The 17,948-nt window shown below is 36.5% G+C and overlaps 1 protein-coding gene across 2 annotated transcripts in view; it reads left to right on the top strand.

Annotated features, from left to right (window-relative positions):
* Nucleotides 1-17,948, top strand: part of slc2a9l2 (solute carrier family 2 member 9, like 2) — a 204,598-nt gene that overhangs the window by 94,128 nt on the left and 92,522 nt on the right. For both annotated transcript variants that reach the window (XM_028446776.1, XM_028446777.1), the window contains one exon: nt 16,463-16,564. In XM_028446776.1, coding sequence (XP_028302577.1) covers nt 16,463-16,564 — 102 coding nt within the window. The remainder of the gene's footprint in view (nt 1-16,462; nt 16,565-17,948) is intronic.

Raw genomic sequence — 17,948 nt, 5'->3', positions numbered from 1 at the left:
ACATTAGATTTTCTCCTCCTCGATTGTGAAAAGGAGACTTCAATGTGACACTTTACACGACGCATTTTATTCGACTGACTGTGAAACTGCAGAGAAGTAGGAGTATGGACAGTTTATTGCATACCATAATCAGCCCAGTGACAAACTCTGACACTTTGGAGCTAATTTTCTCAGTGTGGAGAAGCATTTGTGCTGCTGCTGGTTGGATATCATCAGCTTCACTTTGGGGGAAAAGCACCTGTGGACATTTCATTCTGCATTTTCTACCTGAGACATGTTTCCTGTTACTGCATCCTAATGATATCATCCTTCGTTATCCTTGGTTTCCAGGAAACATTACTTTGAAAAGGCTCATCGTCCTCCGAGCTGCTGCTGCGCTGTGAGACTGTCGCTTAAATACAAATTTGGCTCAAATTCCTTCAGCCAAGACAAGTTAATAGGTTTCCTATTTCAATTTCAATCCCTTTCCTCATTGCTCTAGAGATATTGATCTGGCAATCAGGATGTGCTTGTGATCCAGATTAAACTAAATGAAGAAACTGAGACGGAGATGTGATACTATAATCACAGCGGGGCCCACAAAAATGTGATTGTCTGATCTGAGGGCCACATTATTAACATTCATGTCATTATTTAGAAAAGTGATAATGATGAGAGCATTAACACAAAGGAGTTTGTGTGTTTTTGTCTATTTTTGTGCAGTATGTTATTTTAGCTTTTGTTTGTGTTTGTTGTTGTTTTGTGTGTTTTTATAGTGCATATGATTTTTTTAATTTTCTTTTTCAGTATTTTTCTGTAATTTTTGTATGTTTATATTTTGTGTATTTTTGGAGTCATTCAAGTATATTTCCAAGGCTATGACTTGGTCTTCTCAGGCCTGTACTCTGAAGCTGTGTCCTGTACTACGACGTTGGCTAACTTCTTACTGGGCTAAATCACCATGGTAACTTAGGCTCCTAACCTGGTCAGGAGTAGGTTTTGTTCTGAATAGGATCTGAGTGAGTATGAAAGTCCCGCCTCCTGACCAATCAGTTCTCTTAGAAAATGAGCTGCCCAAAAAAAGGTGGATCAATCTGTGAACAGGTCGCTTTTTTTGTTTTGTGTCTGTGTGATTATTATTCATTTATTTCGAACACAAAAAAAGCAAATACATTTTATGCAAATCAAGTCTGTATCTGCTCTTGTAACAAGAGACAAAAAAATAAAACTTAAGTGCCAAAAATGGAGTGGGATGAAGAAAAAAAAACCTTTTAGGGGAAAAAAGCATAAATTTCTTAATGGCGTATAAATAATACAACTTTCTTATGTGTCTACATGTTGTTTTGACAACCAGACACACTTTATAATAATAATAATAATAATAATAATAATAATAATAATAATAATAATAATAATAATAATAATAATAATAATAATAATAATAAGTGACGTCTGCCGTGGTGAAGAAAAATACAAATTTCTTAAAATGGACTACTAAAAGCACATTTATAACACTTTCCACTGATAGAATCTCAAAAATCACATGGTTTGAATGTAAATCAAAGGGAAAAAGGTTACCAGGCTACGAGGAACAAAAGTGAAACTAAAAGAACGTCACATTGGGAATGGTTGTTCACACTCACCTTCCACTCACTAATCAACGTTAATCCAAAATAAGTGTGATTTTATGAAATTGTTACATTTATGCCAGAAATAGACCAACATAACGTTTTAGACATACACATGTACAACCACACAAAGCATTCCTAGGTGAATTAATTATGTTGAATAAAATAAAAAATCATGTGGCTAAAAATGTCTCTGATCTGACAGTGTCTGTTTTATTGCACTCCAAACAGCGCGGAACCGTTCTCTTTGCATGAGTTATTGGTATACCCATAATACTGATGCACAGACTACGGCACAAGAAATGGGAGAACCAGAGGAGAAGTTTCTGCTTTGTGTACTAACCTCACTAAAATTAAAGCATTACAATTGTGTAAAGTATAGAATGCAAGAAAGGTCTGTGTGTGCGTGGAGCGAATATTTCCCCGATGCGGTATGTGTTCGACCTGAAACTTTGTCAACGGCTTCCAAATACCACAAGTGTGTGCAACCATTATTTTGGAGATTTTTGGTGTTGCAAAACATTTATTTTAATTTTAAGATTATGGCTCCCTCTCGGTAGTGAGCGCGGTATTGATCAAGCTATTTCCGGGTCACATGACGTCACTGTGTCGCAGTTTGTTCGGGATTAAAAAAGAAAGTCAATATTAAAAACGTTTCTGTACTGCTAAAAGTTATTTAATATTAGTTAATATTTCATGGTTATTAAAAATTATTCCTGTGATCCCAAACTTCTTTTAAATCACGGGTCACAGACTTCACTTCCTCCAGGGCGGCGGCTGTGCTGACGGCCAATAGCCGACCTTATCACAAACTATCCGCTTCTTCAGAAACAGGAATGTAACTTTTTTTGTGAGCAGATGGGTCCACAACACAGCTCCACGATTATTATTGTTTGTTCTGTGCAAGGGTGAGTGTTTCTTCTTACATTATTCTATGTGTTAAGATGCTAGCAGCTATAATGTAAACACACACACACACACGCACATGCACACACACACAGCCTTTAAATGTTGTTGCCGCAATGAATTGTGGGTCAGCATTATGTGGTCTCCTTTGGTAAAGGATGCATCAGTGTTTCCTAGGCTAAAGGAGGAAATAACTTTTAGAGAATTGGAACGCTCTTTATCATGGCCGCCATTTAAACACTTCTGGGGGTTAAAAAAAAAGTGGATAGGAAAGGAGATAGGAGGGACTATACGGACACAGATTAGATACTGGGGGTAAGAGCAGAGGTACAGGTGGTGAGAGTAATCACACACAGGTGAAACTTGTGAGGCTAATGAGCTCAGGAGCAACAGGAGGGGAGGGGCTAGAGGCGGAGCTTCACCCTCTTCACCCAAGCATTAGCTGGACCACGTTCCAACTTTAATTTAATGAAACTTTACAAAATAAACTATAGGATAAGTATTCACCACACCATAAATGTATATCTGCAGTCTCATGGTAAATGTAGATGGACTTTGACCTGATACTGTAACTGTTAGCATGGGTGCTAAGTAGTGTAAGTACTGTTATGTAAAGTTTAAACAAGAAGCTCAATAAGGTGTTGACTTACAGGATATTGTGTAGGTTTACTGTATAACTTTTACGATTGGCTTTGACCAAACTTTGGATTCTGAACACATTTTCAAACCAAGGGAAAACCATTAAGGAGGATAAATTAATACAGGCTATGTTTCAAACTAACCTTTTTATGTATTTTATTACTTTGAGTTTGTTCTGATACTGGTTTGTTCTGAGGTCTGTTACCTCACAGTTTTCATTTTCCAGACAGTAATTAGTTTCACCAACTTTATGGATGTTCACTGAGTTTTCTGTGCCATCATTAAAAAAAATAACAACAACTCATAATTAAGTTTGAACAACTTGAGTCAAAATGTAAATCAGCAATAAGAAACAAAGCGTTATCTTATGCTGTATTCTGTTGAGTTTTGTCATCCAGGGTCTGGTAGGAGTCAAAACATATGCTGATGATTGTCTTCAGTTGAGGGGGTGGAATGCAGGGCAGAGGTGGTTTAATTACAGGCGTGCTGTGGGCGCTTTTGTCCATCCATCCATTTTCAAACCCACTTGCTCCTGTCTCACAGGGTCGCGGGGGTCTGCCGGTGCCGGGCGCTTTTGTACAATTATTTATTTATACATTTGTTTAAAAAAAAAAAAAAAAAACTCTTGTAGATACAATGAATCACTGACACCGCTGCTGTCTGACCTGGTGCAGAAATGAAAAGCTGTTTATTTCATAAAGCTTTGGTTGCATAGTTGCTTAATTAACTTTAAATACGTGCACTCAGATATTTAGAGAAATGTGCATGAAAGGGTGCTTGCATTAGTCCTGTGTATAATATCAAATGTATTTAATGTATTACCAACAAACAAAATATGTGTTTGAAAAAAAACATTTAAATTACATTTTTGGAAGGATTTTATCAATCCATGTCTTTGATCCTGGTCTTTCTTAATTTCCTTTTTATTTCACTTTCTGTAGTGCTTTTCTCCATTAAATATATCACCGATTAATCAACATCGGTTATTATGTAACTTCAATAGTGAAGCAAATAGTGTCACAGGTACTAAAAGTAAACCTTATATGCTGATAAGGAGGCAAGATAAAGCTAATTCAGGCTTGCCATTGGCTTTCAAAAAATATTACAACTAGTGCTCAGACTTTATCGCGTTTATTGTGATTGATTAATATGTTACACGCGTTTAAATGTTCTGGGGGTTTTTTTTCACTCCAGCGCGGAACCTTTCTCTTTGCTTGAGTTCCCGGTACACCCATAATACTGATGCACAGACCACAACACAAGAAACAGGAGAACCAGAGGAGAAGTTTGAGTACTAACCTGACTAATATTAAAGCATTAAAATTGTCTGAATTAATATTAATGCTTAAAAGAATAAATCAATTCAAAATATATGAAAACATGTATTTATCTCTGACATTCCAACAATGCACATAATAAAATAACATACAAAATAAAAAATATTATTAACTTGACCCCACTAATGTATGGATTAAATAAAAATGCACATCCTGAGGTCTCAGAGTGAGGAAACCTCTAACATGTGTCAGACCAAACGGACTCATGACTCAGCAAAACCTCCTTCGGATGAAAAGGCTTCACTTATCAAAACAAGCACCGTCAATTGATACTGCCAAAATAAAAGTCATCAGACTCAACGGCCTCAGGATGTAAATCACATGGCATTTTATTTTGATAGAATCAAAGGTACACATGACGAAGTTAATAGAAATGCTGTTCTTTTCTTTTATTTTTAAAAGTTAAGATATATCAATGTATTATTTGATTAATAAATATTTAGCTAAATGAAACGTTGATATATCTTAACCTGTAAAAATAAATAAGTAAAATAACAGCTTTTCAACTTTACTCACATATCAGAAGCAGCGCTTATTGATGACATCACATCTATTTCCGGTTTCTTCAAAATACAACGCCATGTTGTGTTTTACAACTTTTATTTTAAAGCCTGAGGTTGTGTCACTTTGATAAGTGAGGCCGTTTGATATGACTGAGATTTTGCTGAGTCATGAGTCCATTTGGATCACCAGGTGAGGCCTTTTCATCTGACAGAGGTTTTGCTGAGTCATGAGTCTGTTTGGTCTGATAAATGACACAGGTTGTCCGGATTCCTGATACTTCTTTCTGAGACCTGAGGATGTCCCAAAATGTACACCGTAGTTGAGGATCTCTGAAACATGCGCTGGCACACACTAAAGCCAAATTTATACTTCTGGTGCAAAGTTTGGAATTTTAGTGGGGTGCACGCCTCAGGTGTCGACATGACAGAAACATACTGTAAAGAGCACCAGAGTGAACCTTTTATTGTCTTAGCTCCGTCTTAACCTCTGCTTAGAAGAGGCTTTAGTGCTCAGAGGTGTGGAGATTCGGCCGCTCCACGCACACGTTGGCCCGTATCCAGACACATGTAGAGGGATGAGCTTGGACAAGGAGGAATAAGAATTATAATATTAATTATTATTAATATTGCAGTAATTTGCCAAGAGGTGCCATCTGAAATTGAGTTAAAGTGTTTCAGATCACTTAATTAGTTATTAATACCTTATCATCCAGGGTTATGAACTCTTGTCAAGACTGTCTACTCTCCATATAACAAACCTTATGATTGTAATATTTTCATAAACCACAGACAACTTCTCAAAATATAAACATTTATTAATCAAAACAAGTTAAAACCTACTAACACAATAAAGCTAAAAGAGCGCTACGCTCACTAAACTAAGGATAAATGTTTTTACACTTTAAAGGTAAAAGCTTAGTAGAGAAAGAAAGAAGGAAGGAAAGTAGCATGACTTCAGTGTGTGTGTGTGTGTGTGTGTGTGTGTGTGTGTGTGTGTGTGTGTGTGTGTGTGTGTGTGTGTGAGAGAGCTATGAGAAGATCAGTGTGGAACCATGTGGCTGCGATTAGTTTTGGCACGATTATAATTTGAGATCCAGAGTACCTCGGTTCTGATGGGTCCGTGGTCGGTGGTCCGTCTCTTGTGGCAGACGGGTTGTTGAAGAAAAGTCTGAGGAGAAAAGCTTGGTTCTGGCTTGTGATAGGACCGATGGCCCTGTTCCTTGTTCAGCGTGTTTCACAGCTTGTTTAGTCAGCAGGTTTCCACTGGTTCTGACTTGTGTTCTTCACCACAAGTCGAGAACTGACCTTGCATGGACTTCTTCAGCGCAGTGTGCTTTATATAAAAGGTCTAATGAAAGAAAACACTTTGAGGTTACAAAGAAAATAAAAGTTGACAAACGAGAATAACGTACACTGCAGTGGGGCCGGAGCGCCAGCACCACCGAAATCCAATGATTTGAATTTTGCGCTTCGGTTTTATCGTGGTCTAAGCGATTCTATTGGTCGACGTGTTTTCGGGAGCCAATTAGATTGCTTTGGATGTTTTGTGGGTTGTGGCTATCATATATGTGTGATAAGAGATGAATGAATGAGAAACATTTTGGGACAAGAAATATGAATATAACTCAGAAACCAGTTAGATTATAACTTTCAACACGAGACGAAAGCAGAGATCATATTTTCCTAGTTATTCTGGCACCAAACATGATAAACTTTATGCAAAGTTAATGAAAGATATTGTTTAGGAACACTTTTACTGTAAAAACAATTATATGATCTTATTCTAGGAATGTCCTTGATTTCCTGTGAATAAAACAGTTATTGACAGTGTAGAAAAATACATTTCAAACTTTTATCAGAAATGTGTGTCTGCTTTTAGGATGTTTCATTGTTAATTCTTGGAGAACAGTAGAGCACAAAGGCCATGTGCTTTCAGGAGCAGTGGGGGGAGAACGAACAGTCTCTTTGTCTCTGTTTGAAAGGGAAAAAGGAGGAAACTGTTTCTGTCATAGACGTGACCTCCTACACACACATAATAACCGCGGGATTTCCTGTTTCAATCGCGTTGCTGTGGTGAAATAAAATTGTTTTGTCCAAAAACCAAAAATGACCTTTTTTGGGGCATTTTTGGCTGAATTTTTTTTGGTAGGGTAGTAGTAGTGTCAGGGTAGGTGCGGGCCAGACATATGGCTCGAGTGTGCCGGTTCTGGCCTGGGGGCCACTAATTAAAGTGGACTTGATGAAGTAGATTGAACAAAATGGCGGCAATAGTGTCTTCCATACGACGAAAGTTTCTTCTCCTGGCTGCTCTACAAGGACCTTTGTTACCAGACTAAACTGAGCTACTTCATAAGTACTGTATAGTTGGGAGGGCTACCAGTTAGAAAAGCACTTCTTAAATCCGACATTTTCTAATTTCACTTTAATTAGAGGGTAAGATAATAAGGAAGGCATACAGTAACTTAGAAAGGTATAGAAATAAAGGACCCAGGATACGCCTTTCTCTGCTGTATATACCTATCGACCGAGGGGTGGTTAGACTGCCTAACATGAAGGTGTAATACTGGGCAGCTCAATTATGTGTCGCTACTTCCTATTTGTCACCTAAGGATAATCCTTCTTGGATAGAATTGTCATTAAAATCCTATGTTTACTCATCTGAAACTAAGCAACTGCTAAAAAATACAAAAAACGCAATTGTTTTGAATGGGGAGTCCTCTGTCACACATTTGGGGCAATGGGTGACAAACTTGTACGCGCTGATATGGGCTTTAAAATGTAGATGAATAAAGGAGTGTGTAAAACAGGGGATTTGTACAATGATGGAGTTCTAATGTCTTTTGAACAGTTGACAAACAAATATGACTTTCTAAAGAAACATTTTTATTAAGTATCTGCAGGTCAGGAGTTTTGTTACCATTTTATTGAAGTCGTCTGTGCATCACCCATTGTCTACTATAGAGAATATGGCTGTTGACCATCATTAAAACAGGGGCTTGCTTTCCAAATGTTATAATATTTTGATTGCAGCTTCAAAAGTAAGTAGTCTTTTATATTTACAAGTCTGGAGATGTGAGATAGAAACATTTCAGAAAAGGAGTGGAATAACTCGCACAAAAACTGTCAACACAAGATTTCGATTAGTTCAGTACAAGTGGTTGTTTAAAACCTATATCACACCAGTGAAACTCCATCATTTCAACCCTAATACCCCTGATAACTGTATGAAATGTAGTAAAGATAAGGGGACACTTTATTATTGGATGTGGCAGTGTGAGGAACTTCAAATCTATTGGAAGCAATTTGTGCAGCCATTTTGTGTTTGATTGAATGTGAAATGCCCATTGATGGTAAACTCTGAGTACTGCACATTTTTTCCAAATAGCTTCAAATACAATACAGAGAACAGGAAACTTGTCATTGCTTGCCTTGTGCAGACGAAATATGTTATTGCTTTGAAATGGAAGGACACAGACAGAGCTGGGATTAAACTAAATGTCCAGTAACTGGAGAAACTGACTTATATGGCCAAAGGAAAACTTGAGGACTTTAAAGAGTAGGTACACCCCAAACAAACTGTTTTCTGCTGAATATATATATGTATTTTGGTATTATGTAGTGCTGTTGACTGATCCTAGTCCCACTCTTCACATTTTAATAAAATGATTTAGCTGTAAAATGTTCGGTATAATGGTCACTAAGGGTTGAACGCCGGCTATTACAACTGAATTTTGCTACTTGGTTGAACGGTAAGCCCTTGAAATCCCTGCGTCATCGCTTTAACTGTTGGCCCGCCTCTCCTATAAATATGTGTGCAGGGACAAATGGGAGGGGGCAGTTGCTGAAAGTAGCTGGGTGTGTCTTACTGCTACAGCACGCCCATAATCAAGGTTTTTTTTTATGAATTTCCATCCTAGTGGCAGCTCAGCAGAAGGCAGGGGTGTACTTACCTTTTAAAGACAGTTGGTTTCCCTTTTTACGCCATAGGTAAAAGACTTTGATTTGTAGAAACTAACTTTGTTGTAATAGAGTGAAGGCTGGGTTTAAGGGTGGGGGAGGGATTCTATTTTATTGTCGTGTTTTTGTATTTGTGTGTTTTTAATACGTTTTTTCCTTAAATTGAACATTTCAATAAATTTATTTGTGAAAAAGTAAAAGGTAGAAAATGTTGAGGTTTCAACATGAAACTTTATTTAAACAACTGTTTAATTTTCATTAAATTTTGTAGAAAATCCACCTTGTGTTTTTAAAAACTAGTACAGTGCCCGTTGGAAGTATGTATTCATATAGTGGGAGGAGCTTAAGTAGAGTTGTCAATTATGGCCAAATGAGTATGTGTTTGAAGGTTGGATGTACAAAGAGGTGTACATACTCTGTACTCTGTAGTGTTATTAAGGGTAGGTGTAAAGTAAAACAGCGTGTGTGTTTTTTCCCTGGTTTAATTCTATGGGACATGAGCATGATAAATGTGTTTTTTTTTTTTTTTAACTAATTTTATTTATTTTTTTGTTTGGTGTATTTTGCTGTAATGTATGTTTTGTCATTTTGTGTATTTTTGTATCTTTTTTAGTGTAGTTTTGCACATTTCTGTTGTCATTTTGTGTATTTTTTGTATAAATATTTAGTTTTGTGTATTTTGAGTTTTTGTCATATTTTTGTTGTTGTTTGGCGTGTTTTTCTGTATTGTATATTTTTTGGAGTCATTTTGGAGCCTTTTTGTACAGTATATTTTTGTGCATTTCTGTTGTTGTTTTGTATAAATATTGTTTAGTTTTTTGGTGTTATTTTACTCATTTAGTATATTTTTATTATAAATACCTCATGTGTGGTGAGGGCGTGTTTTGAGATATGTGTGTTATAATTCTGTATCCGCGGAGATTTTTCACTGTTTGCTTTCAACACAGCCGCGGCCGTCCGGTCTAAACAGCGAACGGTCAAACAAACATGAAAATAATAATAATAATCTTATATTTATCATATTTATATCTATCTTTGTGAGTTTAAATCCTGAAAATTAAACCAGACTTTAGATGGAGCTCATTGGTAACTAGAGCTCCTGAGGGCTCCTCACATGGTTCACGCGGGATACCTGGTGCCCTCGGGCACCGTGTTGGTGACCCCTGCTCTAGGATTACATATGATCCTTTAATGGAGCGTATGATTAAGATTCACGACAGGTTCCCTTTTAACAACGTCGCTAATGGACTGTGCTTATCTTCCTGTTTTAGCATTTATACATTCACGCTAATGGTAGATGTTAGACTCCATTGTGTGACAGAGTAGCAGATGAGTGACTTCAGAGAACTTTATAGAAGCTCCTGCTCTCAATGCAGTGTCATGCACATTTATAGCTTTTTAATCCTTCAACAAAGGCTAGTTGATCACATATTAACATGTTGTTGCCGTCTCATATATTAAACATACGTCTGTAAAATAAGAAACTTGCTTTAAACTTAAAAAGTTCAACTTTATTTGGATTTCACCAATGTGAAACTTATGACAAGCTTCTTTCTTTTAGTCTCGCAAAAACTTTGACGTTCAGTGAGAAATAATAACATCTTCTAATAGGTATCATATTCAAACGAATCGACGTTCGCCTCAGAAATGCTTTTTATTCCTTGTTGTGTCGGAAACTCAAACTGAATTCATCCCTGGATCTCTTGCTGTGTGCTTGTTAATAAGATCAATGAATGCGCCGCAGGGTTGTTTCAGCTTTAATCTATTACTAATACTCGCTGCTACACAAAGCTGCCAAAAAACAAACACTTTCACCTGTTTTACAATGTTGTTGATGGTTGTTAGTTTCTCTGTGACGCTGGATGTCACAGAAGAGAGTGTAAGAGCACACGAGCCCCAAAATAAAGGTCCCATAGAGCAGGGACCCCCAGTGTAGCTGAAGGTGGTTGAACATAGACATGAACATTATAGAACAGTCATGTGGAGACAGGACCATCTATAAGGGGGAATAAAGGGGAGAGATTTTTGGGGTCCATCCATAAAGTCAGTAAAATGATGGTCTATTGTTCTATGAATCTGTGATAACCACATTTATTTATTCATCTGAATAATATCCACTGTTATCCAGGAACATTTATTATTATTATTATAGTCATCTTAAAGATGGAAATCATTGTTTTATTCACAGATAAACTGAGTTAAAAAGTGACCAATAATGGTGGATAAGGTGGTGAAATAGGATTTTAAAAACTACAGAAATATGTTAAATGTTACAAACTAGAGTGGCCAAAAACAGACAGAAAAAGTGGTAAAAAGGGTTGAAAGTGTTAATATTGGCTTAAAAGTGGCAGAAAAAAGTAGGAATGATTAGTGCAAATTGTGAATGTGGTTAAATTGACAATAATAAGCATGAAAAATGGTGAAAAGAGGTTAAAAGTGACAATAATGGGTCAGCATACTGTATGTGACATTAGGTGGAAAAGTGGTGAAAGGGTTTATAGGTGCTAAACATTTCTTGAAGGTGGAAAAATGTGCAGAATAGGCATTTAAATGTGTTGTAGAAGTGTCAGAAATGGGAGTAATGTCGCAAAAATGCATTAAACGGAGCAAAAATATGGCAAGAAAAAGTGATGAAAATGGGTTAAAATATGGAAAGTTTGGTTTAGTTGCAAAAAAAGGGTAAAAATGAGCAAAAATGGGCTCAAATTGTTCAGAAAATATTCTTAGTTTCTTGCAGGCATTTGATGCAACCCAGTCTCACTCGTCACATATTGACATTCTGGAACAATCCTTTAGCGTCAGTAATCAAGGCACGTTGTACCCCTTTGGTGATGCTGAGGGTCCGTAAGCTGCTTTTCACCACAACTTTTTAAAATATGACTTCAAACCCTCGCCCTAACCATAAGTTATGGATACATTTCTCACTAAAAATGTAATAAAAACAATTGTAAAGCCACAATCTATCTTGAAATAAGGCAATTTGCCACGGGCTGACCCCAAGGGAATCCCCCCGAACATCAATATGTGATGAGTGAGAATAAGTTCTTCTTCAAATAAAGGATTTATTATAATATAGCCTGAACAACTTACTTGTGTAATCCATTTTCACTACAACTCAATCAGAACACAGAAAAATAACAAGAAAAGTTTAAATAAAATGTAAAAAAAAATAGCTTTCAGCTTTAGTTAAAAATGACTCAGTGAAATCAGGCAAATCTGGCATTAATTCTTCAGCAGATTTTGCATTTCTAGCGTGACGATGGCAAGTGTCATCTCTGGTAATCATCAGAAGGTAATTCCAGGTTTGGAGCCTGAACTATGTAGATAAACACTGTAGTTGATCTCAAGAGGCAGCGCAGAAAGTTTCTATATGACAGACGCAATGAAGCATAAAGTCTCCGAATCTTTTGACTCAGTGTTTATCATCATAAACAGCTGCTGCTGCTGCTGTTTGTTTGCAATAGAAACGTGTTCAGTGTCGATAATCAATGTCTCTCTGATATGGAGGCAAAGCTCTACATCATTTTAGTTTTAGTTCAGTTTTAGTCTCACGTGGGCCGCAGAGGTGGGGAATGGAACCTTTCAACATTGGTGCTACTTTGTATTTCCATGTATACATGATATAAAAGCATGTACAGTATATTGTGTACAGTATATATAAGGCACTGATGAGGTGACAAGTAATGGCAATATTAACATTTTTCTGGAAATTCTGTCAAATAATTTGAGGATTGAGCAGGATTTTGGAAAAACTAGGTTTGTTCCAACAATTCAATAGTAAAAATAACTTCCATCATATTACAAAAATATTATACAAAAATATAACTAAAAACCCTGCAATTTTTTTCGAGTTCTACTTCCAAATAAATGTTATTTCACACATTATTTTTGCATGGATGCCAATATTTGTTATTTGGATATGATACGCTGATTTAAAATAACTTAATAAATACATTTCTGGTTAATTTAAATAAATAATTCCCATGAAATATCTTTGAATATTGTCAAAATTCCAGAATTTAAGTTCCTGTGGGAAATTTGCGAGATATTTTACATCCCTTTGGAGTCCAGTAGAAAATTGTGAATTATTTTGTTTCTTCTCCAGTGAAAACACCAGAAATGTGATAGTAACGCACTTTGGGAAACTTTTTTTGGAGCAAAAACAAGAAATCCACATCATCCACACATTTTACAAAATTGTTGATAAAATATTGTTTACATGAGATATCAAAACAGGTGGCCATTTCAACCTTTAAATCACATAAAATACCAATGAATTGTTTGATAGTCGAGGGATGGTTTACAGTACGTCTTGTGGAAATGATACGACTATGAACCAGACATGACTCAGTAATTGTTCCTTCCAGAGGCAAATTGCTCTCCACAAAACAGGTTTTGGTTCGTTTTTTTATCCCAAAAAGAAAAGAAAAACTAGAACAGACTTTGTGAAACAGTCAAAGCTGAAGCAGGAAAAACATTTTTGCTGGAATCGTACTTTTATGTGACTCAGTCAAAGGTATCATTTCCACCTTTTTCTGTCATTATATTAACATGTGAATAGAAGAGTGGCACAGCCAAACCAAAACCATGTAATAAACTAAGTGCTGAGCTTGACGGGTGCATTTCCTGGCAAGAAAGTGGGAGACCATCATGTTTCCAGTTAGATAACCAGCAGGAAAAGCCTTCCATCGACCTCACTTTGCAATTTGTGGCTTAAAAAGTGAAAATCTTCTTTGGCCACTTTTTAGATTGCCTGCTTCAGAGGAAATACAGCTTAGTCCTGATGAAAGTTTAAATTAGATTAAAGTCCAAGGCTCCACACCAGACACATTCATTTGGTAATGAAAGAATGCACTTTTACGTCATTTTTCAAATAGCAGAAACCACCTGGAAAACTATTTTCTTATTATTACTCAGAGACATGTCGATGTTAGTGGCATTTGAGAAAAGTGAAGCTGCTGGAGACGATTATTTTTATCAGTTAAAGACAGTGTCAGCCTTATGGATCATTTTCTCAAAAAAAAGTATTTTAACATCAAATGGTCACAAACTTTTGAGACTTTAGGTTGGTTCTTCTTCTGTTGCGCAATCCTTCTTCTGCATGTAAATGGTGACGCGACACTGCAGCCAGCAGTTCATGTACGGTACTGCAACAAAAATGAAGCAGAAAGATTTTAACATGAATTTACAACATTAAACGACGCCTCGACACAAGTTTTGTAGTCAACATTACCAACTGTGATACTAATCATTTTGTATTATTGTATATGTTACACATATTGTGGTTGGCACAAATCTATATATTTAATTATCTTTTCTTTTGCCCCCCCTGGCAAGAATCTCAAACTCCTCCTACAGTAAAAACTACAGGAAATTAGCTCTGTAATGAGCTAATCAGGCACTTCTTTTATTATGAAGGTTAAGGCTACTCTGGTCCTACCTCAGGCTACGATACCAACACGTAGAACTTTAAAGCAGAACTAAGTCACTTTTTCACTTTAATAAATCCTTCTCATAATCCCTGTGAGGGTAATACAAGTGTTTATGGGGTGATTGGGGGGGTACACACCTTGGACAGGTTTACCGCAGCGTTACACATTTATTACACACTAGCACTCTATCAGTACCTTACTACTTGTCACAAATCTTACAGAATAAAAGTTTTTTTTAGGAGAATCTTTTAACCTTCAGACAGAATAGTACAGCGCTCTGGGACTTATGCAAGTCGTACACTTTGTGCAGCTGTTTGTGATGGATGGTAAAACCTGCACACGCAGCTAGCCAATGTAACCGGAGAAATACACAGTGAAACACACACACACACACACACGCACACACACACGCACGCACGCACGCACGCACGCACACACACACACGTAAAGGCAGGAGGACAGGCTCATAAATATTCAGCCATGGCTCTTGCTTTTTGTGTGTGTGTGTGTGTGTCTTCTTGGACATAAATGTCTTGTGTCCACAGGGGCCAGCGTGATACATACAGTGTGTTGACATTCATCTATAATATTTAGTTTCACCAGTGACATTATATTTAATATTGAAATTTATATTTAACATTTACATTTACATTTTACATTTTACATTGAACATTTACATTTAGATTTTACATTTACATTGAATGGTTATATTTAGATTTAACCTTTCACATTTAGATTTAGATTAACATTTACATTTACATTTACCATTTTACATTTCAATTTAGATATAGATTTAACATTTACATTTAACATTTAGATTTTGATTTAACATTTTGATTTAAATAAACATTTAACATTCAACATTCACATTTAATGGACCTTTAACATTTATATATATATATATATATATATATATACATTTAACCGTAAATCTGGTCAAACATAAAATAAACTCACATATGTTTTTTAAACCTTGTTTGATGCTAAAAGTTGCTGTTCATTTTAGCATAGCATAACTTTACAATCATCGCCGCATTGAGCAGAACCGATGCAGTTAAATTCAAATGTAATGTGATTTGTTCCATTATTTGCTTGTTGTGGATTCTAAAACCATCCAATGCAGTTTTTTTACTGTTAATATTCAATGTATTTCTGCAACCCATAATAATAATAAAGACTTTGCTCTTCATCTTCTCTCTGAATAGACATACACTCTGAACCAACACTTGTGACCTTTTTACATTTCTACTGTAGCTCTGTGACACTGTGAGAGCTTTGCCTTGTAGAAGCTTCTCGAGCCCTCTCAGGTCCCACTGGGAATCATCTCATGTGTACATGTGTGTGCACTTCATCCATAATCCAGAAAGACACTTGTGGGTGGAGAGCAAGAAGTGACCGTAGAATGATGGATGGTGTTGTGTCGATCACTAACCTCTTGACTCTGTGTCACTGTCATACATTATTTATGAGACAGACTGAGGACGAGTGTGGACTTATTTCTGCTCCTGTTATTTCTCTCTATCATGTTCTGTTCTCCTCCTTCTTTCTGTCCACTAACACCAAGCAGTTAAGAATGCTTCCAACTCTGAGCCTGGTTCAACAATGTTGGTCTTTCAATGGTTTTTGATGAAATTGCCGATGAAACAAAAACTGAGCAGCTTTCTTGCATTTTCTGACATTTTACGGCTAAATATGAATCATATTTGCTTGAATATTTGGTAATAAGGTTGGTAACCTTCAACATATTAGTGATTTTGTACAGACAAACTGACTTAATGCGTCATCACATCGTGTCATACATAAAGTCATTAATATTTTCAATTACCACCCGCAAAGTGTTCAAGTGCCCCTAAGGGTACACGTACCTCTGGTTAGAAAACACTGACATTGTGTCTTCCTGAATTTGAAACAAATTAGACAACAACATATTATTATTATTTTAATAACAGAAGCAGATATTTGAGTTTGATCTACTTCTTAACTTAATATAAAGCAAAAAAAATAAACTATGATGAGTTCACCATAACCATATGAGTATCGCTAACCTCTTCCTATCTGTTGTGTTTCTGTTCTGTGTTCAGGGTTTAGTGATAGAAAAAATTGGAAGGAGGCCTCTTCTCATATTTGGATTTTCTGCGATGGCGATCTTCTTCAGTTTACTCACAGTCTTCCTTAATTTCCAGGTAAGCAGTGCTTTATTTTCTCCATGTCAGAGTTTAAGTATAAGATATAGAGAGTCATTTGAGCATAAGTATGACATAGTGACATCAGTCACTACCAGTGCTCACATTTGGACTACAATTTCAATTTTGGTTTATTAGTGCACTTTACTAGTAAAGCAAAACGTGTCACTAGTGCTACTAGTAAACATTCTATGCTAATTCATGCTTGTCTTTGGCTTTTGATAGTGTTGTAGTAGTCGAGACCGGTCTCGAGACCAAATTTTAAAGGTCTCGGTCTCGTCTCAGACTCTGAAGCATTTTGACTCGGTCTCGTCTCAGACTCGGGATTTTCCGTCAAGACCGTTGTAGACCAGCACTAATTCCTGCTATTTTTAAACTTTTTTATAAAGTGATAATAACACGGAGAAGAACAGGATAAAACAATCCTCTATTCATTATTTAATCCACCCTGTATAATGACCACAACCTTCCTTAATGTGACTGAGTGACGTGTGTGTGTGTGTGTGTGTGTGTGTGTGTGTGTGTGTGTGTGTGTGTGTGTGTGTGTGTGTGAGTGTGTGTGTTTGTGTGTGTGTGTTTTGGTTTGTGTGTGTGTGTGTGTGTGTGTGTGTGTGTGTGTGTGTGTGTGTGTGTGTGTGTGTGTGTGTGTGTGTGTGTGTGTGTGTGTGTGTGTGTGTGTCTGGCTACGGTGTCAGTTTGGACCGCGGAGCGCAAGGGAGATATGAACTAATCACCGGTTAAAATCCCAGTAAAACTCCAGAAAACAATCAGCAGTAATAAATATTATCTCCCTGGTAAAGACAGTAGCTCTAACAACTGGTAAAATGATAAACTGATGATATTATAAAGTCTGCATGTTTATGTCTCTGTCCATCCACTCTTTTCATTATATCTATGTCTTTAAAGGCTTTTATTAAATAGTGTCGGGTGTAGTCCAGGCTGCCACCATCTTGGATTATGTCGTCACCAACGCGTCATCGCCACAAGTTGCACATGCGCAGAATGAGTCAAATAACTGTAAAGAGGTCTTATATTAGTCTATTTTCTTTTTAAAGTGGTGTTTTTTTGTGGCTTTAGACTCCAATTACATTTATGTATATAATATGTTCCCCACAATATAAACAGGTTCACAATATAACTATTTTTTATAGTTTCTGTTTCCACTGTATCAGAATAATAATAATAATTCTCAACAATAACTATTGATTGATTTATCACATGACTGTTCCAGGGTTTGAGTTTGTTTTATTTAGTTTCACATCTACCTGTAGTTTTTTAGACTGATGACAACTTGTTTGTTGTTTTATTTCAGAAAGTTTCACTTTTACAGTTTGTCACGGCAAATTTGCGGTTGACCTCATTTGGAGACATGATTTATTGCTCT

The sequence above is a fragment of the Gouania willdenowi genome, chromosome 5 (genome assembly GCF_900634775.1).
Source record: "Gouania willdenowi chromosome 5, fGouWil2.1, whole genome shotgun sequence".
Classification (NCBI taxonomy): domain Eukaryota; kingdom Metazoa; phylum Chordata; class Actinopteri; order Blenniiformes; family Gobiesocidae; genus Gouania; species Gouania willdenowi.
Note: the sequence above shows the minus strand (reverse complement) of the source record. Positions and strands in the feature narration are given on the sequence as shown.